This window comes from Oculina patagonica, chromosome 13 (assembly GCF_052425735.1).
Source record: "Oculina patagonica isolate OP01 chromosome 13, crgOcupat, whole genome shotgun sequence".
Classification (NCBI taxonomy): domain Eukaryota; kingdom Metazoa; phylum Cnidaria; class Anthozoa; order Scleractinia; family Oculinidae; genus Oculina; species Oculina patagonica.
The window spans coordinates 15,738,549-15,763,731 of record NC_135770.1 but is presented as its reverse complement, the minus strand read 5'-3'; the positions used below and the strand labels follow the sequence as shown (position 1 = coordinate 15,763,731).

The following is a 25,183-nucleotide window of genomic DNA, read 5'->3' as shown; positions in this document are numbered from 1 at the left end:
TATCGAAATACAGGATCTGTGCATTTGATGTAACCTAATCATAAAACGAAAATCTGTTATTAAAAAATTGTTATATTACCCCTGTGATTGTTTTTGAGTTTGCGCGCGGGGGTCTGGGGCGACGGTCGGAGTCACGTGACTTTTTTCCCTTTGGCTGATTTTCCCTCAAAACATTTCCGCTGGGGGACTGGGGCGAGCGCTTTTGGCCGCCGGGGCCTGGAACCCACACTCGGACACCCTGGGACCCACTTCTATGACGTCATCCATACCCAAGTCACGTGATTTTCCCTTCTGCGCATGCGCAGAAATGCTGCGCTGTGATTGGTTACGTTCGGTCGTGAGCGGTCCTTACTACTATTAATGTTTAAACAATCGATAATCATCCTCCCGCAAGAGCTTGAATTGCACCATTTCTGGTTTATGTTGATCACCCGCGCAGTAACTAATACGAATATCTATCTTGTGCATACAGGAGTGAAAATGTTGCATTCATTTTTTTTGGCTTTAATTTTTCGTGAGATGTGATTATGTATTTCAGAAGCAAACAATGTAAAATCTTCACAGGTGTTTCTTTGGGCAAAGGCAACTTTTCTTTAGATAAAGGTCAGCTTCGAGCCAAAGTGGCGCATACTGCCGGAGCTTATCCCGGTTTCCTTAGCATTAAGCAGCTAGGAGTATTTCTACTCCCCCCTGGATGGGATGCTAGTCCATCGCAGGGAACCCCCCAGCATTATTTCGCCGGTACCCATTTATACACCTGGGTGGAGAGAGGCACTATGAGAGTAAAGTGTCTTGCCCAGGAACACAACACAGTGACCCCGGCCAGGGCTCGAACCCGGAACGCTCGCTCCGGAGTCCGGCGCGCTAACCATTAGGCCACCGCGCCTCCTAAGGTGTGAAATAATCAGCCAAAAGTGCGAATTCGATAGAAGCTTGCCAAACATTCATTAACGCAGCGAGATAGCAAATTGCAAACAATGTTTCGGTTTGAACAGCAAGCAACAGACAAAAGATTTTTTAACTGATGCTTCCGTTATCGACTAGTCTTACAAAATCATAATGTATTCGAAGCCTTCAAGAAACTGTACGCACGGTTGACTGACTAAGAATTCTAAATTATTTACAATAATTTATGCGTGGCACGTAGCCTTAGGTAATAGAATGGACACGGTGTTCAGTATCATAACCCTATAGCTATTGAGGTGTTGTTTGAAAACCAACCGAGGAAAACGGTAGGAAAATTTATCTTTGCAGCGTAGTCTCTGAATCATTCAGGAGTTTCAGCATTTTGAATAAAAAATCTAAATTCACGACAATAGTCCAAGTGATTGTGAATGATGATCTGCCGGCGAGGTTCATTCTGGCATCTTGTACAACACAAAATTAATGTGTTAATTTTGCAAAGAAACTGAATCTGAGACTTAGAGAATAGTGATTCGTATTAAGCAGTACCGCAAGACAGCGCAACTCCCTAGCCAATTTCCCTCTAAGTTGAAGTTGAAAAAACGTTCTGAGATAAATAATTCAATTTGAGTGAGTTCCAGCCTTTTGAATAAAAAATCTTAATCCACGATAAAAGTACATGTCATGATCATAAATGATTTATGAGATTCATTCTGGTGAACACCACCACTCTGCATTAATTTTGTATAGAAACCTGAGGCTTGGCGAAGAGTCATTCATATTTTGTGCTATTGCAATACATTGCAACTCCGCCACCAAACTGCTTCTTTGTTGAAGTTGGAAAACGTTCATAAATCGGTAATTAACTTAATTCGTTAGTGCATCTTAAAAAATCATTCAAATTGAGCGAGTTTTAGCCTTTTAGACTAAAACTTTAAACTTAAACCCCTTGAAGCAAAAGTAATCGTGTACAATTGCAGTTTTCTTGTCATCTCAAAATTAAACTTCTTTTAACATGTATTTTTCAAATTAAGTTGTCATTTTCACTTCAAGATTTTTTTTTTATAACTACCAAATAAAACCAACAGATAGGCGTAATCTCGCCACAATAATACAGTAAGACAGGTAGTTGCATATTAAAATAATTTTCCTATGAAATTAATATTGTAAACTGCATAGTTTTGATACTGCAAGTAGAAAGGTCATCAAATAACGTAAGCTAACCCTTCAATTTACAGTCAACTCTCAGTCAACTCTTAAAAATGTAACACAGCTCAATACAACATCAAATCACTTCAACACTTCGGAATGGAAGACCTTCTGCCTCGAATCTGTTACTCAGAACGCACTTGAGCCTGCTCTGGTGCAGCTTATACAAGTAACTAATTATATCTGGTAATAGTGTTTATTTTATCCTTTTCCCCTCTTTTTAAAGCAAGTGTTCATATCATTTCGCTGTGAACATATCCATTTATTGTACCGCAATCAGCAATTAGAAAACCATTTACCGAAACGCAGTTCATTTATGTGAAGTTTTTAACATATATTTATCATTCGAGAATTCGTACTAGTGACCTTTTCTTTGACCGGGCGGTTATTTCAACTTCGAACTAAAAAATGTATCTAAAAAATTGAAGAAGGAAATAAATAATGAACGGTACAAGACCGCTTCTCGCCCTCGATTTTTTATGCCTAATATATGGACAAGCGCTATGCACTAGTCAGCGGACTAACAAAATGTCTAACAAGAGCTGAAGAAAGGGTAGAAGGAGAGAAATATGCCCTGCTTAGCAGTACTTGGCAATGATTTCCGGTTGAAGCGAGGGTTGAAAACTGTTAGACTGTGTTCTAAAAGGAAAAACCGTTTTCAGTAAATTTCGTTGAAAGATTGTTTACTATTAATCAACCGTTGGAAAATGGTTCGATTTAGGTTGATTCCAATAGAACACGGCCTAAAAAAAATAAAAAAAGATAAAAGAGCATCTGATTTAAATAATACGCCTACGACTACTCACTAGAAGCATATGGCATTTTCGTTTTTGAGAAATCAGCAAACATATGCACTTACCTCGGAGGATATTGCACTGTTTTAATTTATTCCTTTTTTCTTTGAGCACATAGAGAAGGCCCAGGTGAGTGGTTTGTGTTCTCAAATAACCGGAATGTTTTATGACAATATTATACATGGCTTCGGATTATTGTGCGCAGAAAGAAGATTGATATAAACTTTGTTATCGGAGAAAGTGACTGTTAAGTCATGCTTCTTATGCTGCATAATTTAACTTTATGTGTTGTGTGCCTCGTTCTTGATCTTCTGCAATAGTATAAAAATATTATTAATATTTTAATACTATACTTCTCTCACAATACAGAAAAACTATGAGTTTCGCCGTCATTTTAGTTGAAATGGTCCTGCTCTTTCTTTTACGCGCAACTTTTACCACTTCTCACAAATGTCAAGGGAATAGTCAGAACTTCAGGTTCGTGGAAGACCAGAATGTGGTTTTTGATCACGCCCTAGAAGGTCACGTGTTTAAGATGTACACTGTCAACAGTGCAACAGAATGTCACATGCTGTGCAGAGATGACTGCCTGTGTATCTCAACTAATTATTCACCAAATATCAAGGAAAACAACTGCGAGCTTAATGATGCCAGCAAGGAGATGAAAACAGCCGCATTGAAACACAAACCTGGAACCAAGTACTATGATTTAGTTAGAAGCTATACTGTGGAGGTACGTAAGGAAAACAAGAATTATAAAACAATTTATTTACGATCATGTTTATTTGTTTCATTGTCGTCCTCTTGTTTTGATGTAGTTCGTTTACACGGTGTTCCATCGCATCTCGTTGCATGTTTGAGAGTTTTGGCACTTTTGTCAATACAAGCCTTCTTCAGTTGACAGATCGAGTTTCTCATCATAGTAAGAATGTCTTTATTTTAAAATAGACAATCTTTTCTTGCTACATAACAATGATTTAAATTAAACTGGACTTGTTTCCAAAGGGGATAAAGTGGTAGAACACGTAATGCAGCAGAATATCAACATTTTGAATGAGTCGAACAAAAGTAATCTATATGCAGCTAGCCAACGTCTAACGCGCACGCTGGAAGACCCGCTACCGAGTGTAAACAAGTGGTCAATAAGATTTTAATTCTCTATAAATGTTTTTTTTTTCTTAAAGTAAGTAAGGAAGACCCCAGTTTTAACCAGATTCCAACCTGCGTCTTCCACATGGAAAAATTTGATTTCGTCATATGCACCGTCATCGTTTTGATTTGTCAGCAGACGGATAAAACTTTTTACGTAACGCATTGCGAAGTTCACACTTTCTTAACGCTTGAGAATCAAGACTTTTCACTGGCTTCCCTTTAGCTTTAATTATTTTTAATGTTACTGGCTTTTATAAAAGTACTTTACATTTCAACAGGGCGGGCGACTTTACGAACAGGGTAAACATCGTTGTGTGAACAAGTGCTGCCAGCCAAATCCTTGTTTCCAGGGAGGAGAGTGTCAGGAAATTTGTGTTCCTCACGAAGTCAGGTTTAAATGCACCTGTCCTGCAAATTATACTGGCAGACGCTGTGAACACAAATGTTATGGAAGCTGTAAGGGAGTTCTGGATTCAGGTGTCACACAATCTGGAAGGTTCATCATTTGTGATGGACAGAGCGAGCCATTTTATGTCTACTGTGACATCGAGTCAGAGTCTAACTATGTCTGGACCTTGATACAGTCATTTTCCTTCGCTCAAAGATTCTTCTTTAGCCACAAACCTTTCGGAGACAATTATCCAATTGGGTACGATCGTCAAGAGATAAACTGGTCATATTACCGTCTATCCCTGCCTCACATGAAGTACATTGCTTCACAATCAACTCATTTGAGGGCGACTTGCAATTTCGCCACTGAAAGTCTTCAATACATAGACTATGCACGCGCAAAGTTGGAAAACCACTACATTTTCACAAGGTTTGAAAGAAAATGCAGGCCGTACGAACGTCTTAATATCCGAGGAATTCAGTGTTATAGTTGCACTGCCCTGACTAATCAAAGAAATGGAAAAGCTTGGTATATAGATAGCTACACAAGCAATGCAAATGGATGCCAGTTTGATGGGAGACCAGGCATGGGTACCAGTGAGTATAACTTTGGATGGTATCCAAACGGACAAGTGAACACGGATCACTGATGCTCGTCATCTCCCTCCTCAACAACTGAACACTGGTTCGGGAACGAGAAAGTGTGAGCTCAGCAATGAAATACTTTGGATTTCAATCCTAGAGACTGGTATTCCATTTAAAGTTCATATATCAAAAGAAACGGAAGCTAGAGGAAGTTAATGGAAAATAAGCAAAGTCGTAGATAATAGAACAACCTACATCCATATTAAGCAAGCCTTGAAGCTTATACTTCCCAGAGAGTATATTGCACGTTGCCGTCAGAAACGACATTGGGCTGCAAAATACCTTCCTGGTAAAGCACCTGTAGACCCAAAGCACGATATTATCAAGTTTTCCAGTGTGGCATTAAAGTCTGTCCAACAAGGACAGAAAGTTTTCGATATAGCTCGAGTTGAGGGCATTCAATCGTCGAAAGATGGATCCGAGTGCACAAGTTTCAAATTGAAAGGTGATACAACGATGAGATGCCGCTTTTCTTTTTACCAAAGATCATCAACCGATGATACCTACCATCTTCATCCTTCTCTGAGTCTCACCAAATGGAAACCTTCCTCGTCAATACTAGGAGCTGTTGAACTTATTCCGGTAGAGGAAAGCAAGATTGGCTGCTATAAACTGCATGAGGACTCAAAAAGCGATTGGATGAAATGGGTTACATCTACCGAGGAGACTTCCTAGACAATGGACCTGGAACTGCGTCCCAGAGTGTGGAAGCCGAACCAGAGAATTCACTCCCAGAAGATTTCTACGAGATAGATAAGGTTATTGGGAGCCGCCTGTCCAAGGACACCCTTACTTACCAATTCCGCGTCCGCTTCAAAGGTTACAGTTCAGATGATGACATGTGGCTTCCGGCATCTTACTTTAACAGAGTGGTTAACTACCAATCGGTTTCTAAATTTGGGCGTAAGAGAAAGCACAAAATCGACCCAGATACTGCCCAGGAGATTCCAGAAAAGAGAAAAAGAGCGGCTTCCTCGGGGGAAAAGACACAAATTGAAAGGAAAGGCAATGACAGCAAGAAGTCGTCTCCTTCTCAAAAACAGAAATCTGATGCACCACCAAAGAAGAAGGCAGCTGACAGCAAGAAGTCGTCTCCTTCTCAAAAACAGAAATCTGATGCACCACCAAAGAAGAAGGCAGCTGACAGCAAGAAGTCGTCTCCTTCTCAAAAACAGAAATCTGATGCACCACCAAAGAAGAAGGCAGCGAGAAGGGGCAACAAAGGAAAAACGTTTCGTTCTTCGTTACCTTGTGGCACTAATGAGAGCATTTATAAGAAACAACCCACAGAGGGAGTAAGAGAAAAGGATTTCAAAATTGAAAGAGAGCCACCTGCTGCAGACGTCAACAGTCATACCTTTGTTAACCTGGGAGAAATTTCTGAAGAGGAGGAGCCGGCAGATATTGGTGTTTTGGCAGATGTGCTGCGTCGAGACGACAATTTTAGGTACCCTAGGCGAATGCTTGGCGAAAGTACCTTCCCTGACGTGGATAGGAAATTGGCAAGATTTTCGTTAGATGGAAGTATGACTGACTTGACAAATCCCATCACAGTTACTAAACTGCCGCCGCAATCAGTACTGGAAAAAATTGCAAAGGAATTGTCACCATCCCAGAATGCAAATTCCACTGCAGTTGTTGCACAAATTCCACTGTATGGCAACTTTAACAAGGAGGGAATTCGAGTGTTGCAACGGTTCCATCGTGTGAAGCGTCTTCGTTCAGAAGTGTCCTTTGAGATGAAATGGTTAGAAATGGCATTCAAGGACAACTCGTTTACACAAGAAGTAACAGAGGCTCTCTTGGATCGATGGAATCTAGAAGGGAAGTATTTGGCATCCTATGACAACTATAGGATTTCGTCTCAAGAACTGTCACTTTTAGTTGGAGAACGGTACGTGTCAGATGAAGTAATAAATTTTCTTGGCCAGAAATACTGTGACAAGGCAAATGAAGAAAGTCAATTGTGTCAAAACATCTTCCTTCCTTCATATCTTTCAACGGGCAAAGTTCTTAACAATGTTGTTGAACATATATGTCATCATAACCACATGGAAGGTGCTGTGACCATGTTCTTACCAGTCCACATGAACTCGTGTCACTGGGGACTCGCCATATTTTCGATGAAGGATCAACAGTCTACTTTGATGATGGCTATCACTGTCCGGTACCACAGGAACTTAAAACGAATGCGAGAGACATAAGTAATATCATCTTCCGAGCAACCGGTAATGACGCATTTAATCCGTCGAGCTGGTGCGACGTTGAAAGGTTTACTGTTCCACTACCAGATCAACCATCTGCAGTAACTGGATCACCAGATGGCTGTGGCAGCTGTGGCGTGGCTGTAATCTGTGCTATACGCGATGTCTGCAACGGGAATACAGAATCATTTACTTGGACATACCAGGAAGCACCTCAACTACGTGCAGGGTTGATGTTAGAGGTCTTGGATCTTCACAAAAGGCCGTAGTGAAAACGAAGAACTGATTTAAAAGCCATATTTGGGCAAAAAAGCAAAAAAAAAAGTTTAAAAAGCAAAAAAAGAAAAAAAGAAAAAAGGGTATTCGGGGGGACCAGGAAACCACGTCAAAACCAACAGATGGAAAACCTGGCAACAACGAGTGGGGATGGTGACCTCATGAAACCCCTACATCTCTTGGCTACCTCAGTGGTGAGACATCCAATCAATTAAAATTTTCAATATTCTATCACATGAACAATGGAGAATTTCTAAAGTCTTCTCGGCTTGGCACTTTGACAATTCCAGCCATTCGGATCTTGTCAATGCTCTACCCACGGAACTATGAAGCACATCCGACCCGTGTCACATTGACATCAAGCCACCAAGCAAAGTATAGATCAAGTCGATCTGGTATCTTGAAACTCTGGTCCTGTCAATGCTCTACCAACTGAGCTATGAAGAATATCTGAACCGCCCAAGCATCTTGACGACCAAGTGAGCTATGAAGCAATTCTGAACATCGTTTCCTTGGCATCATGACATCGTATCCCTGCAAATGCTCTTCTAACTGAACTATCAAGCAAAGCATAGATCATGTCAGTCTGGTATCTGGACAATCTGGCTCTGTAAGTGTTCTACCAACTAAGCTATGAAGCATATCTAAACCGGCCAAGCATCTTGACACTATTGTCCTATCAATGCTCTCCGACCGAACTATTAAGCAAATCTGAACCGTGTCACCGTAGTATATTAGCGTTACGTCATTGTCAATGCTCTACCAACTGAGCTATGAAGCATATCTAAACCGGTCAAGCATCTTGACACTGTTGTCCGATCAATGCTCTCCGACTGAACTATGAAGCAAATTAAAACCTTGTAACCGTGGCATCGTGGCATTCTGTAACTGACAATGCTCTACCGAGTGAGCTATGAAGCAATTCTGAACATCGTTTCCTTGGCATCATGACATCGTCTTCCTGCAAATGCTCTTCCTGCAAGTGTTCTACCAACTAAGCTATGAAGCATATCTAAACCGGCCAAGCATTTTGACACTGTTGTCCAACTAAGCTATGAAGCATATCTAAACCGGCCAAGCATCTTGACACTGTTGTCCGATCAATGCTCTCCGACTGAACTATGAAGCAAATTAAAACCTTGTCACCGTGGCATCGTGGCATTCTGTAACTGACAATGCTCTACCAAGTGAGCTATGAAGCAATTCTGAACATCGTTTCCGTGTCATCATGAAGTCGTATTCCTGCAAATGCTCTTCTAACTGAACTATCAAGCAAAGCATAGATCATGGCGGTTTGGTATCTAGACATTCTGGGTCTGTAAGAGTTCTACCAACTGAACTATGAAGCATATCTGAACGGGCCAAGCATCTTTACTCATTTGTTCTATCAATGCTCTACCGACCGACCTATGAAGCAGATTTGAACCTTGTCATCGTGGCATCTTGGCATTCTGTTACTGTCCAAGCTCTACCAACTGAGCTATGAAGCATTTCTGAACATCGTTTCCTTGGCATCATGACATCGTATTCCTGCAAATGCTCTTCTAACTGAACTATCAAGCAAAGCATAGATCACGAAAGCCTGGTATCTAGACACTCTGGTCCTGTCAGTGCTCTACCAATTGAGCTATGAAGCACATTTGAACATTCACCACACTCTATTTGAGATGTGCCATATGCCTTAGAAATTGAAAGATTCACCTTCCTTTCATGATTAGAGCTGTGCCATGCAATAGACATTAGAATTTTACTGAACAACGGTACCTGCGCGGGATTTGACTGCTGGAAATATGGAGTCGATTATGAGTTTGAACCTCGATAACTGACTGTCCATGCCTTCGTTACATTCTTTTTAAACTGAAAGATGCCTTCCTGCCACCCAAGTGATTAGAAGGAAAGGTTGTACCTTCTAAGCCATTGCGATACTGTCAATGCTGTGCGAGCTGGACAAACAAATAAACTTAAAGACCATTCTCAGCTGCATCCTATGTGGTATCCAGACATTGAAGTTCTTCTTCACTTTTGTTGACTATGCGGTCTGGTCAATTTAACGGTTGCACTATACAGAAACCATCCTGGTCGTCCTGGCATTCTGCTTCAGTGATTTGTACTTTGTTGGCATTTTATTTGCATATCTTCACCGAACTGACATCCATATATAAACGAAATGCTAGCCTCCTGGCAAACATTTTGTTAAGTTAAGCTCAGTAAAGAGTTACGAGTGTTGAAAGTTAGAATAATTAGTTGGTCGGGTAAATTAGTAATTAATTAATTAATTAATTAAGTAAGTAATTAGCAATTAATTAGTAATTAGTTGGTCGGGTAAATCAGTACACAATCGAAGCAACTCGAACTCCAGAAACTCCTCCGGTAGTATAATCTTAATGCGAGAATGGCAGTCCTTCCATTTAAATAAGTCACTATTTTGTATAATTAAAGGAGCAATGTCACGGTATATTAAATCATTTTTCTGGTCAAAATAATAGTTTTCTAACACAGAAAAACAACAAAGGATTAATAAAAAGGCGAAAATAACCAAGGATGGATTAAGTCGAATTTTGAAGACAATGTTTCAAAATGTGTTGTCCGTTACGTAGCTCCTTTAAAAGCAAAAGCGCCAAACTTCACAATAGTACTTGATCATTTGTGGAATTTCTAGCGTAACAACTATGTAAAAAAAAAAACTGCCTCTACAATAGAAGGTGATGGTAGCCCATTTTTTATGTGGTCTATTTATGCTCGTGATAGGATGTTGTAGGGTTCAACGCAGACAGTGCTCCTTAAGAGCACCTGCGTCGAAAGCTTATGATGTTTAGGATTATAGTTTCTGAGGCAATGGTACAATTTCTCTCAGTGCCTATCAATACATAAAATGATCTCAGGGCTAACATTCAGTTGCCGTTCTGTTTAATTGGATGCAGATGCTAAGAACATTTTGAGATGTAGAGTATACATAGGGCCATTTCCAGCCTTGTATTTTATTATCATTAAAAGCTGAATCAATGACAGGGTTCTTGCATGTTATCGGCATGGACTCGGTATAATAAAGATACATTCAGCGACATTTTATTGAAAGTAAAGCTTAAAGTGTCTTAACCCTATGGTGCTGCCCTTCACTGATGGTTGTAGTGTCTACTTCACGAGGTTAGTAAAGTTTTAATTTTATTTAAAAATATCATTTTTTAATTAATTATTAATTAATTAACTTATCCATCGACAAGTTGATTAATTAATTGTAAGCAATTTTAATTTAATAAATGAATTAAATTAAAATTCGTGTTTAATGTTATTAACTTAAGTGTTTGTCTGTCTTGCTGGCTAGCAAAAAGATTATGGGAAAAAAATTCCTGGGAAAACCATCCTTTCATAAATGATGCTGGCTGGGAAAAAGCTACCTCGAAACGGATCCTGGCTGGCAACTTCACTTATCTATCTACTGCTAGCTGGCTGTGAAGAGCGGATATTTTTTTCCCACGGATGTTAATAATTAACTGTGAACCTGTTATTAGATGTCTATTAATCGTTTCGAGCATTGACAAGTCGATTTTGAAAATTTTCCCGTTGGGTACTTCTGATATATGCTACGCTCACATCAATGCTTTCAAAAAAAACCTCTATGGATAAGGGTTTTGACAACGGTGCATAAAAAAAAACAACAACAAAATGTAATCATTGCTCATTAAAATATTTCATGGCCTTTAAAAAAAGGTGTTCGGTGGTCTACAAGGAGTAAAAATGTCCCAAATTCTCGAAACCTTTTTTAAGTAAATGTACCGAGGAGTACAAATTAAAATTTCAAATCTAAAAAAAATAACATGTAAAGAAACAAAAGACTACCGTATACCTTCAAACAGTGATTTTGTTTAAAAAAAAAAAAAAAAAAAAAAAAAAAAAACAGAAAATCAGCCAAATGAATGATTTCTATTTAATATGCAATTTTCGAAAAAAAAATGAAAAAATTTGAAACGCACGAGAGTTAAATTTTCACCCAAAGCAATATTTGACGTAAACGTTCGATTGACAAGGCGACGCGACTTTATGCACCCGTCACATCGAATTCAGTCGCTTGCTAAAAGCGAATTTCGCAAACGAATACTTCGTCCCCGCACTTCTAGCAGAAATTTGGCCCGGTCATCTGAAAACTTATTTGTGGGCAGTTTGTGGGCGAAATTTGTTTGTGAAGCGAGATTTTCTTCCAAACGCTGTTTCCTCGAATTGAATTTTTCGCTTGATAGGAACACTTTGAAGTTCTACGTCACGTGAAAACGCTCTATACTGGTTTAATGTTAAAACCTGAGTGTTTTGTGGCGTGGTATGAGCTATTTATCGTATGTTATTTCGTTAGTACAAAGGATATGTTTACCACACTTGACAAGATTGCATTAAGTTAATCGAGAAGTTTCTTGTATTAAACGAATATAATACCCAAATTAGGCTCATTTTCTTGACATCACTACTTACCATTGCAGAAGTAGAATCTAAAAACGCCCTTGATTTTAGCTTTATGGGTTAATAACTTAAAAACGAGCACAATAAGCCCCATTTTTGTTACTGGGTAATATGTTAAACGAGATTAATAATAATCAGCATGGTACAATACAACATTTTGGTAATTAGCATGGTACAATACAACATTTTGCAAGGTGTATTTTTTTTATTGTATTTTTTTTGTTAAAACAACTTTGCAAAAATTTGTATCTTAACATGATATTCACTATATAATAAAAAGTTGGACCACTGAGCTCGTTTTTGAGTTATAAGCACAATAAGCTACAAAAACGGTACTTTTAATGGCAATAATGTTGCTATAGTAACTAATTACTCACAAAACGACTGCAACATGTTCACTGGGCGATTGTGCATTCGTTTTATACCATTATTGTTGTATCAAATGACAAAGAGAGGTAGTATTGATCATCAAGGTATAAGAGTTGGTTAGTGATGAAAACTGTTGTAGTCATTGGTTGTAATAAGACTTTAACTAGAATAAACTTGTAAAAAGTACCAGCCAAGCTGAACATTTAGTGAATTCGTCTGTGTAATTAGATCTTATTCGCAACAAAAATTTAAACATTTATTAAAATGTAAATTATGAAGTTATGTAGAAATTTGTCTGCAAATGTAATGATACGCATAACTTGTATTGTATTTTTTAAACTATAAAAAATCGATGAGAAGTATTTTTTTTAGCGGAGCTCCACGCGCCGAAGGCGCGTAGCGTAGCTCCATTGGTAACATGCGGGTACAAGGGAACAGACAGGGCAAATGGTATCCTATCGAACCGAGAAATTTTGGTTGTCGCGTACGTACGTCCGTCCGTACGCACGGATTAGGCCTGGGAACGAGCTAGGCTCCGGTGGCAACCCGCGTCTTTTGGCGGGAAAAATCATTACTATCAAGGCCTTAGCAAAAAAGTTTTTTAAAAACGATTTCTACTCAGCTAAGCTTATATAGTAGGAAGTTTTAAACGCGAGGAAAAAAAATCATTCTTAGCTCTTGTTGACAATGTTAGAATTATCTCCTGAATTACATGAAGGGGAGACCAACTTGAGGAAGGCCGCTGTGTGAAAAGTCAGGAAACAATCTCACAGCATGCCGATTTACCAAGCGTACGCATGAGTTCACTACTAAGCAATAAGCATAAAGACTCCTCAATTGAAAAGCACACGAAGGACTCAGTTTTAAAGACAGTTTATTACAGATACATTTTTTTGGATATATTCCTCGTTTCACCCGTGATGACAACCATAGTTAGTAGAGGATTAAACTATTATGGCCGATCGAAATGGAAATCTTCCAAGCTTCCAAGCAAGGACGGTCAAAGACAACATTCCTTTACGAAAACAAGGTGAGCTATTGATGTTCATTTTTTTTAACAGATTAGAAAAGTCTTTGGTATTTAGATTAACCAGCATTCAACCTAATACATCATTTTTAAACGAAGCTGGGTTCTAGCTCTCAGTGTTGTACCGGTATGTCAAACAAGGATCGGACATAGACTTAGTGAACTGATATTCGTTTTAATTGTCTTAAACACGAGTTGTATTCAAAGCATACCTTACTTCTGGTTTTTCCTATCCGCGTTAATTTGTTTATTCTGAAGTTAAATCACCGAAGTAGGAAGAACACACCACTTTAAATCAACTTTGTTTGTTTGTAAAACGTTGGAAAGAGTACAGAACAAGAAGAGAACAAAATTTACATGCAAATTTGTAAGAATGTGGCCGAGTCAGATGCAATATAGGGGACATTGCTAGCTAGGGTAATTGCTAGCTGAGAGTCTTAGCGAAATATAGTTTCTCCATGACCTCTGTTATTTTTCACTGAGAACTTTGCGTAGTTTTCCTTATTTTAATTTTTATCATATGAATGTTTTGAGTGAAAACGTTTTGTGAAAGTTTTGTATTTCTTATCTCATAACAGCCTTTCTCAGAATAAATTGATTAGTTTATTCATATTTTTTATAACTTACCGTATTTAATCGATTAAACGCCTCCCTCGAATAAGCGCTACATGTTAGAACAGAAATATTAATAAACGTCGCCCTCGAATAAACGCCGCATCATGATGATGCGGCATTCATTCGAATAACAGACTCGGAAAGCAAATGCAGTAATAATCAAGCTTGAGCAGGCCAAAAAATATATTTTTCTTGATTGTAACAAGGTGTTAAGGTATTGAATTGACTTTTCAGGCATGCAGTAAAACATATTTCTCTTGTTTTTTTTTTAATTAAAATGTTCAGTTACCATACTATTGTTTACAAGAAATAAATTGAATTTTAAATGAACGCCGCCTTGTATAAACGCTTTCCTCTAATAAACGCCGCACTCGAATCACGAAAAATTAAATAAACGCCGTGGCGTTTAATCAAATAAATATGGTACATAAAAGAATATAGCACAGATTCTAAAATGTTATGTGAAAGATCATGAAATTTTCTTAAGTTATAACAACCAAACTGATCCTGAAGTTATAATGTAGGATAAGGGCTTGGAAAAAATAAATTCCAGATTGCCCTGTGGTTAACAAGCAGCTCTCAAATTTTGCTTGCCTAGGACTGTGCATGATTGTGTTTCTTAGTAAACTTGTGACTGTATAATTTACATGTAGACGACTTGCCTGGGCCTTTTAACCTATTACGCAAACAGGCATGAAAAATTAATTGCTTGACAGAAAAATCTACTTGCCCCAGACAATCAGAGGGTACTTTTTTTAGCCCTGTGGCTATGAGCATTGCTTTCTTGAAGGTTGCACATGACTCGTACAATTCTTTTAGCCTTTCAAAGTTTTCCAACTTAAAGCAGTGACTAAATCAAATATTTTTGCCAATTTTTTTTCTACAAGAGAAGTAGGATTAGTTTTTGATCGTGAAAAAAATATGTTCAAAATGGGCCTGTCTGCGATGACTCGAGGATATAATTAAAAGTAAGTAATACATGTACAACAAGTTTTTTGAGGTCAATTCAGTGAGAAGTATTTATGGAGGGTGAAAGATGCAGTTTGAAGTTATCATTTATTTCGGTAAATCTGTTGTCTTTCTAAAACTTGCTATGTTAGGATTTCCATACTTTTTGCCAGGATGCAAGTTAAGAATTTTACAGGTTTTTGATATGTATAAATTTTGTTTTCAGTGCAGGGAAAACAGTCAAGGGGTGCAGTTAGTGAAATTGGTGATGCAGGTAATCATTACATAAGTGTCAGCTTATACCTTTCTTTATCTAGATATTAAAGAAGCTCCATGACACATTAGTGCATGAAACTTGTTTTTCAAGTGTAAAACTTTTGGGTGTGAAAAATGGTATGCGTTTTAACCCCTTGATAAGTTTACATTGTATATTTCCCTAAAATCCTCGTTCAATTGAGGAATTTAATATACACAATTTATATGTAAAAGCACATGTACATAAAATGTTTTTATTGTTCAAGAAAAATGTTTTCGTTGTTCATACAATGCACCCCTCCCCCACCGTGGAGGAGGGGTATGAGGGCAAAGACCCAACAAGATCTGCTACCTGACCTGACAAAATACCGGAATACTTGTAATGATTTTGTGGGAGAAGTGCAGATTGACCTGTTGTGTTTGAATTCCTTTTGTTAATACCTTAAACCTTAATAGCTAATAATTAGCTCAAGCCCTAACTTAACATAAATTGTCTTGTTGTGGTACCAGGCAAATGTAGAAATAGAACTTAAACTCAGCCGAAATTTTACATGAACACAAAGACTTAGTAAAATTTTAGAGCTGCTTAGGCCAGAAAAGCCAGCTGGGCTTGTTAATAAGCCGGCTTAGTGTTTTCTTAGCTACATCCCTGATAAAAGTTTTAGGGAGAATATGTAAGCTTTCCTGGACTTAATCACAGTACTTTCAACAGCACCTGTCAGAGATAAATATAAGAGTCTCAAAAGACACATCATTTTGTAGGGAACTCTTGAATTAAGCCGGTGTTTCACACCCCAAAACATTCATCAAAGCCTCGCCATGTGCCGGGTCTTATTGATAGCACTATTAGTGTCTTCAGTAGGTAAAAAAAGGTTTTGCTGACACACTCACTCTGAAAGGACTTTTTGGTTCTAAACATATCCCCCAACACATTCCCTGGCCCATACAAAAATTGGAAAAAATAACTCTCTTTTTTATGTATCTGTATAATGTTCTGAATAAATTAAATTAAAATTATAAATATTCATTTGATGTCAATGATCATCAACAAAATGGTATCTGTTATTTTCCCTTTTCAGGGTTAACACGAGTAGCAGAATTTCCCCAGAGAGTTGCAGACACAGAGAGAGATAAATGAACAATCAGAATATATTATTTCTTCATTGCATGTACAACTAATACTTTTGTACTCTGTGTGAAATACAATTTATGTGGTCAGGTGTAATTTTAAAGTTAATGAAATAGAGCCAGATAAGGTTCAACCATGTACGTGTTTCTTAAGGGATCTCTGACAACACAATATAAAAATCATCCGGCTACCCAAACATTTGTGGGAGGTGTGGTGACCTAATGGTTATTGTGCTGGACTCCGGATCGAGCAGTCCGGGTTCAAGACTTGGCCCGGGCACTACGTTGCGTTCTTAGGCAAGACACTTTACTCTCATAGTTCTTCTCTTCATCCAGGTGTATAAATGGGTACCGGCTTATTTACTGCTGGGGGGGGGGGGGGGGGTTAACCCTGCGATGGACTAGCATCCCATCCAGGGGGAGTAGAAATACTCCTAGCTGCTTAATAATGCTGCAGAAACCTGGCTACGCTCCAGCCTGATGAGCCACTTGGCTCAACAGCAGGCTTTACCTACCCAAACATTTAATTCCCAGTGCCCACACTGTGAAGAACAGTAATCATGATAATGAGATACACAGTTCATCAATCTCTAAATTAATATCACATGTTGCAATACAATAATAACTAATGAAATATATGTTGTTCATAGGCAAATTTTTTTACTTCACTAAAACCAAACTCAGTCATTAAATAATAAAACATTAAACACAGCTGTTTTGTTTTGTGGGTGTGTCTCACAGATCAGTTATTTGTTGTTAAGCCTTCTGTTTCAGTAGAACTAATTTTATAGCCATATTTTTTGCTCATGCTTGCATGGTTTAATATACAAGCAAATGCATGGTAAAATTTTTGCCAAACAATCTATACAGACTATACCTGAGTTTAGGACTAACAAACAGTATGTCTGCCTCTCCAGAATTTTTCTTAGTTTACATGCAATAAAGTGAAGCCCCTCAAGGACAAAAGGGACTCATATGAAGAGAAAATGGTGTTTTCATTTTGGGGGAACCTATTTGGCAGAATGATAAATGCCACTATTTTGCTTGCGGCTGGCTTTTACTCCGGTTTGCTAGCAGACAGCTGTTATTTATAGTATCGGGAAATAATACTGTCATTGTTCCAATAGGGCCCTCGTTTGAGGGGGGGGGGGGGGTTGGGACAAGCTACATGCAAAACTTTCCAGTTGTATGCTATGTACAGCTATAACATACCAGTTATGGTGGGTGTATGGATATTTTCTAGAGCAACGCTTTCTTTGTTCTAGTTTCTCTTTGAGAGGTTATGCACAAACTGCTAGATGATCATCCTCTTTTGATTGATCAACTATTTTTACTTTTATTTGGTGCTGTTGTTTATGGTGAAAAACAATACATAATATATTTAAAGAAAATAACACGAAAAAAAAATCATTCTAAAAAAGATGTAAAGGGCATATAACCGGGGGAGCTCCGCTTTTAGGCTTGCCTAAATCTATATATTAAGTCTACCGGATCATTTGCCAAGCCGAGTAGTTTATGGCTTTTAACTATATCTATAACGAAAATAGATCGGTAGCATGGCCAATCAGAGAACATCATTTATGATAGTCTACTAGCAGATTTCTGCTGAAAGCTGATAGTCTAGTGTTAACCTGGTATGAAACTCAATTACCGGTGGTTTGTATTTTTACATATTGCTTTATATTAACTTTGGTCTCATTTTACAGATTTTATCGCTTGTTATAAAATATATATTTTATTAAAAAATTAAATCAGTCACGTATCATTTCTTTTTGGGATTTAGAAAGGTCTAAAAAAACTCAAGTACTGCTCAACCTTAATTACGAGAATGAACCTTTCGATGCAAAATTACGAACCCTGTAATAGTCAGGTACACAGGAGCCCAAAATGTGATACCCACGGGCATTTTTGTCTTATTTTTGGCAACATAGCTATTTTTGCTAAATCGAGTACACTGATTTTAATTATGACGTCATTGTCCAAATAAGGAGTTTTCTTTCCTTTAGCAATTTTAAGCATAATACATCCAGAAATTCTTTCAAAGCATTAGTTGTGTACTGTAAATTTTTATATGATTCTAACAATTTCTGTCAGTTTCTACGCTGTTTTCTTGAATATCAAGCCATTCAGTGACAATTGACCACGCCCTCTTATATAAAATTCACCTAATTACAGGTATAGTGTTCACATTTTGTTGAAAAACGAATGTGATCTTCTAAATTATATAAACGTTATAATTAAATTGCTGTGCAAACATCAGCGATGATTGACATCACCACGACGACCTCTTTGATCCAAAAAGAGAGTGCCAAGGAGAAAAAGAAGCAAGACAATGAAATTGTGTTTGCTCTACATTCTATACAACACAAATTTGGCGTGTTTTTGTCACAGACAATGAGACATTGCAGAATATTGCCACGAAAGATCTCAACTACCGACTCTATAACTTGAACAAGAACTTTCTTTTTAGTAGAATCAGCTTGAACGGAAGCTACTATCTTCAGACAGAGAAGAAGAACGGAAACGTGAAGAAAGGACGGGAAAAAACCTTCCGTGACCCAATTCGCGAGAAGAATCCGGCTACGTTTGCCAGTCTTAATAAAGTTAAAAGTGCTTCAACTATCTCCGAGAAAAAAAGATTTTCCATGCAAACCAGGGTATGTTGTGTTATCTCGTGACGGTTTATGAACACAAGCCCAAAGCAGAATGAGGTAATGCCGGTGCCACTGAAAAATGATGAACGACTCAATTCGAGTGGGAAACGACTCCATTTTAGCCAACGTTCTGACAGAAAAGGTCAAGTGCCTAGAGTCAGTTAGACTTCAAGGAAAAGATGCTGCTTTCCTCGATGGCTTTTCCCTGGTGGCAGCTATTGGAAAACCGGAAAAGCAGACTTTCGGTGGCTTTACGGACTGTTACATGAACACGATGTTTACTTACGGAAAGGTCCCTGATACCAGTTTTCGGAGGCACTCCATCAAAGCAACGACAAGAAGTCGACGCTCCAGGAACACTGCGCGTCCTGTGCGCAGAGTTATTGAAGTAAGAGAGGTTCAATTGCCGATGAAATGGGCAAGCATTTTTAGTACTAGGAGACAACTAAGCGTACCTAGCACGGATTCTCTCAGATGAACTTTTCTCACATGCACTTGCTGATACTACAATCGTAGTATCTGGGGATTGTTCAAACGAAGTGGACGTTCTCCGCTCAGATCCTAGCCTTGATGTAGCCGTTTTGAGATCCAACCACGAAGAAGTCGAGGTTTGGTCTTCATGTAGTCAGTCTTAGCGGGCATATCGACAACATAGTAGTTTCAACTCGAGGCACACACGTCCTGTTACTTTTCCTAGCGCATCGCCATAGGCTCTCATCAAAGGTGTGGATATGGGCAGGAACTTAAAAGAAGCCAAAGTACATATCTTTGGAAGAGGTCGCAGAAAATCTTCCTCATAACTTGTAAAGTCCATTATTTACATGTCACACCATCACAGCATCTCTTTTATCTGTGGACATTCAAAGAGAGTTTTCACGGAACACTTTGATCTTCTCTCTACGGTGGACGAAGATGTCCTCGAAGCTGACACTACCGCATCCTCAGAGAAGTTTGTTTGTTGAATGTATAAGAGGTCGGAGGACACATTGGACTTGGCTTGTGTTGTGCTATTTGGCAAAGTCAGTAGCCCAGAATCAATCAATCAACAACTTTATTAATGTGTCAGAGCAATTCTAGCCGAGAGTGTAACACTCTCTACTAATAGGGGACACATAAAATAAATAAAAATAATAATAATAAAAAGACTTAAAATTGGTATTTACAATAAAAACAGACTAAAATTTAACTACGCTATTTACAAATAATTTCAATAACAATTTTTGAAATAAGTTAAGGTGACTCGATCGAAATAAATGACGTGCTGTATGCCTGTCAAAAATTTCCAATAACTTCGCCATTTCTGACTCAATTTCCCTGAAACTTTCGCATGTTGCTCGAAATTTATCGAAGAATAATACGCACGTCAATATGTCGATGTAATGATCGCGAGTTTTGCGCGATGTTAACTGTATTGAACACACCTATTTGGATAAAACTGCTATTTACAGAAAACTGAGCGCTAAGATTTCGTTTAAACTACTGCAATTAGCTCATTATAACATCTTATTATGACTCTCTAAGTTTCCGAGAAATCGTCGGAACAGAAATCTCGATACAATTTGATCATCAAAATATTAACCTCGGTCAAACTTCGAGGCTTGTAACGCTCCAGCGCTTTCACATTTCGCCAAAAAGTACAATAACCGAAGGCAAAGAAAGTTCATTGAATCAGTTTTGACAGCTCCAAATCACATTCGGCTACTTGCAACGATGAAAAAGTTTGAGCAAATATTATAAACTCACCATTTGCGTCAAAATGTAGGAAGGCCGCCAAATTTACGTTTTTCTAAATTACATAAAAACTAACCGTACGAATTGATTAAAACAACCGGAACATTAAATTGAACATCTTACACAAACTTTGTGCTACTCTATGATTCTGGAGCTGCCTTGATTTTTGACTCTCTTGTGAACACGGCCATGTTGTTGTTTGGATTCTACAGCTAACGCTATGCAAATTTCCTTGGAATTGACGAGAATTTGAAAAATTTGCACATGGATAAGGGGGGTGCATTGACAGTGTTCAGTTTCTTCATGTTCTGATGTCAGAGGTGTCCTTAATTTATGCTACATGAAAGTTGAAAAGGGTTGGTACTAAAGTTGAAATTAACACATTGCTGTCTGCTTATTTTCATTCAAATAACCGCTGTCTTACGGGGTAAAATGCACCCCCCCCCCCCTATCCATGTCTAAATTCTTCAAATTTTTCACCAAACCCAAGGCAATTTGCATAGCGTCAGCTGTGGAATTCAAACAACAACATGGCCGTGTTCAAAAGAGAGTTGGAGTAGTGCTTCACTTTAAAACATTATTTCATCCAAATCAAGGCAGCTCCAGAATCATAGAGTAGCACAAAGATTGTGTAAGATGTTCAATTTAATGTTCCAGTTGTTTTAATATTTTTGTACGGTTCGTTTTCATGTAATTTAGAAAAACGTAAATTTGGCGACCTTCCTACATTTTGACGCAAATGGTGAGTATATAATATTCGCTCAAACTTTTTCATCGTTGCAAGTAGCCGAATGTGATTTGGAGCTGATAAAACTGATGCATTGAACTTTCTTTGTCTTCGGTTACGGTACTTTTGGGCAAAATGTGGAAGCGCTGGAGCGTTCCAAGCCTCGAAGTTTGACCGAGGTTAATATTTTGATGATCAAATTGTATCGAGGTTTCTGTTCCGACGATTTCTCGGAAACTTAGAGAGTCATAATAAGATGTCATAATGAGCTAATTGCAGTAGTTTAAACGAAATCTTAGCGCTCAGTTTTCTGTAAATAGCAGTTTTATCCAAATAGGTGTGTTCAATACAGTTAACATCGCGCAAAACTCACGATCATTACATCGACATTTTCGAGTAAAATGCGAAAGTTTCAGGGAAATTGAGTCAGAAATGGCGAAGTTATTGGAAATTTTTGACAGGCATACAGCACGTCATTTATTTCGATCGAGTCACCTTAATTCGTATTTTAAATAAATCATGTACTACATAAAACGCAGCTACCAAATACAAGCGACGCGTTCAAACCGCGGTGTGGCAACAGACACACATTCAGAAACCAGCGCTTCGGAACCCAAAGTAGACAGGCTGGAGGGTAACAAAAGATCTACTAGACCCTGTCTTTATGACATTAGATCAGTCAATCCGAAGGCTTGTTTAGAGATGGTTTTATACGGATCTGACCACTGGCTGCGCGACTCTGCTGTTAATGCAGAAAATCGCATGTCATCAGTGTGCACTGGTCTGTGTGGATGCACCAATACCATCGCTGTCATTCTGAATTTGTTAATGAATTTTACATGCATTCAGCCAAAGTCTCCATCATGAACCCATGAGAGACAAAGTGCATTGTGAAATGAATTAGAGTCGGCAATATACAAGACAAACAAAAACGTTTTATCTCCAATGCAACTGTAACAACGATGATGATATCTCCATTTTTCTTTAATAAAGCTAAATCAAAATGCTAAAACAAGGGAAAACGCGATATATGGAAATTGTCATGGCGTCGTTCTTGATTCTCCCTAGCTCGTAGCTTCAGCGTGGCAAGACGAGAACATTTTTCTTTCTTATTTCAATTGTACCTTTTTATTACGATAAGAATCACATTCGTTTCTTCAAAAAAATGTCAAAACTACAGCTGTGATAAGGTACCCGCGATAGGGTGAATTTTATATAAGAGGGCGTGATCAATTGTCAAAGAACGGCTTGATATTAATAGAAACAGCGTAAAAACTCTCATTAATTCTTAGAATTATTTTTACAGTACCCTAATAGTGCTTTGAACAAATTTGTAAATGTATTAAACTTAAAATTGCTAAAGAAAAGAAAACTCCAATTTTTGGACAATGACGTCATAATTAAATGCACCAAAACTTTATCTTAACACAAGAATTGAGCTTGGCAACAATGATTTTCGAAATCAGCGTACTCGAGTTATTAAAAATAGCTATGTTGCCAAAAATCAGACAAAAATGCCCGTGGGTATCACATCTTGGGTTCCTCTGTACCTGACTATATTTCACGTGATAAATGGGTTATAATTTGTCTTTGTCCCTAGAGATTTACACCGCCCGTATAGCTTTTTTCTCGATTTTTTCTGTGAATCATTTGAATTAAATTAAAATGACCTATTTAATTAATTTTATTCGTAATATGTCTTTATTCACCATTGAGCTAAATTTTCAATTATAGAAAATAGAAGTTGACAAGTAGCATATAATTATCCGAAAACGAGGTTATATCTTGTTACGATGTGTGTACGGTGTACACTGTATGTTTAAAACGATAAAGAGCAATGGTAATATTATTTTCCGCACGGCGACCATTTTCAACAACCCAGAAGTCTAATTTACAAGGGATGAATAACTTCTTTAATTTCCCGCGTCGTGAGGGGCTCGCGAAAATTCAACAAGTGAAACATTCTTAGAAGGTATACGTAACCGGTATAAATACTGCTCACGACTGTTTATGTGCATGTCTCGCATGTCGTCGAAATTTGTCCCGCGAAATATTAACCTAATCTTACAAGCTTTTCTCATATCACAATTCTCTTTTAGGTAAAATATATTGATGTATTCGCGAGGACAATACAATACAATACAATACAATACAATACAATACAATACAATACAATACATACTAGTTATGCAACGCTTTCGAGTGGTATACTATGGAATATCCCACGAGTCACTTGTATTTTCTCGGTATACACACGAGCCTTTAGGCGAGTGTGTATACGAAGAAAATACAAGTGACAAGTGGGATATTCCATAGTATACCACGAGAAAGTGTTGTGTAACTATTTTATACCATGCCATAGGAAATACGCTCACTAAATTTCATCGAGTATAAGATCGCAGCGCACGATGGGAAGGTTGGGTTGAATACCGTCGAATATACAACGGCTTTCCTGTATTCTGATTGGCTGCATTTTCTATGGCATGGTATAAAATACAATACAATACAATACAATACAATGCTTAATGTGGTCATTACACTTAGCTATGGTTTCGATGCGTCCTGTAGATATGGTTAGCAAAATCTGCGGGAACGCACCAGCTAGTTTACAGGTAAGCCACAATGAAAATAAAAAATAAAAAAATAAAAAATAAATAAAAATAAAATAAAATAAAATAAAGTGAATAAAATTCTTCAAAGCTTTAAAGCTTTAAATATGTGCGACGCATTTCCTGATTAAAAATGAGCTAAAAGTTATAGAATATATACAATTATTTAATTAAAAATTACAAATGATGACTAATATCTACAGAAATATCTTGAAATTCGACATCGCTGCACTAAATTAGGTTGCTTAGGTTTGATATTCCACCAAAGCTCAATTTAAAAACCAATCAAAGGCCGGAAAATTGATACGGCAATAACACTAGCTGTTGACGTCTCCCTTGTAAACAAACTTTAAGACGATCTCAATGAAAAAAAAAAACTGTTTTATAAAGACGTCACCAGAACTAACATTTTTGTTTTCCTTTATTCAACTAAAAATCTTGTAAATTTCAATTAGAAACCATTTTAGAGTAGGTACTGCTCAGATTAAAAAGATAAAATTATTGGTTTCTTTACCCATCACGAGGGCTAATTTTGTTTTTGTCTAAAACGAAAAATTGTATTTTAATTAATATAAAAGTAGGTTTCAGTGCAAATATAGCTTGACATTAATTTTTCATTAACAACATGTTTCTTCTTGAAACGGATTTAAAAGTTAGATGCCGTGTTTAACTATATTAGCATATTTTACCAAATAAGGACACACGAATTGTTTTATAATTACATTTGTCCTCTAATTCTTAAACATTCAGAAATGAAAATTATCTAAGGAGGACAACGTTTTAGATTTGTTTTACAATCAACTCTGGGCTTGGTCAATTTTGGCATGATCCTGAGTATGTAATTCTTAATTCCCTTTAAACGATGGGATTTTCACATTATCTTACAAAAATAATGTACTTATTTCGTTGGAATACTTTATTGGCTCTCCCGTCGCTGTCATCAAAGTGTTTACATAAGGATTAAAAAAGGCTTTTTTTTTTTTTTTAAATTATTTAAAACCTAAAACAGCTGACAGCTTCACCCTTTTGATAAATATCACATTACCGGAGAAGAAAATTTGTTATTTGGATAAGCAGCGAGAAGTTCTTCACAACGCG

At 37.6% G+C, this 25,183-nt stretch overlaps 1 protein-coding gene and 1 long non-coding RNA gene across 2 annotated transcripts; both read left to right on the top strand.

Moving 5' to 3' along the window:
• The first annotated feature begins 3,309 nt into the window (after positions 1-3,309).
• On the top strand, positions 3,310-5,098 carry LOC144636964 (uncharacterized). The gene is made up of 2 exons (XM_078496156.1): positions 3,310-3,639; positions 4,337-5,098. Exons 1-2 carry the CDS (start codon positions 3,310-3,312, stop codon positions 5,096-5,098), a joined length of 1,092 nt encoding a protein of 363 aa, XP_078352282.1.
• A 7,665-nt stretch (positions 5,099-12,763) lies between these two features.
• On the top strand, positions 12,764-17,801 carry LOC144636202 (uncharacterized). The gene is made up of 3 exons (XR_013567489.1): positions 12,764-13,421; positions 15,208-15,255; positions 16,316-17,801. It is a non-coding gene; the product is annotated as an uncharacterized LOC144636202 (long non-coding RNA).
• Positions 17,802-25,183: the final 7,382 nt, after the last annotated feature.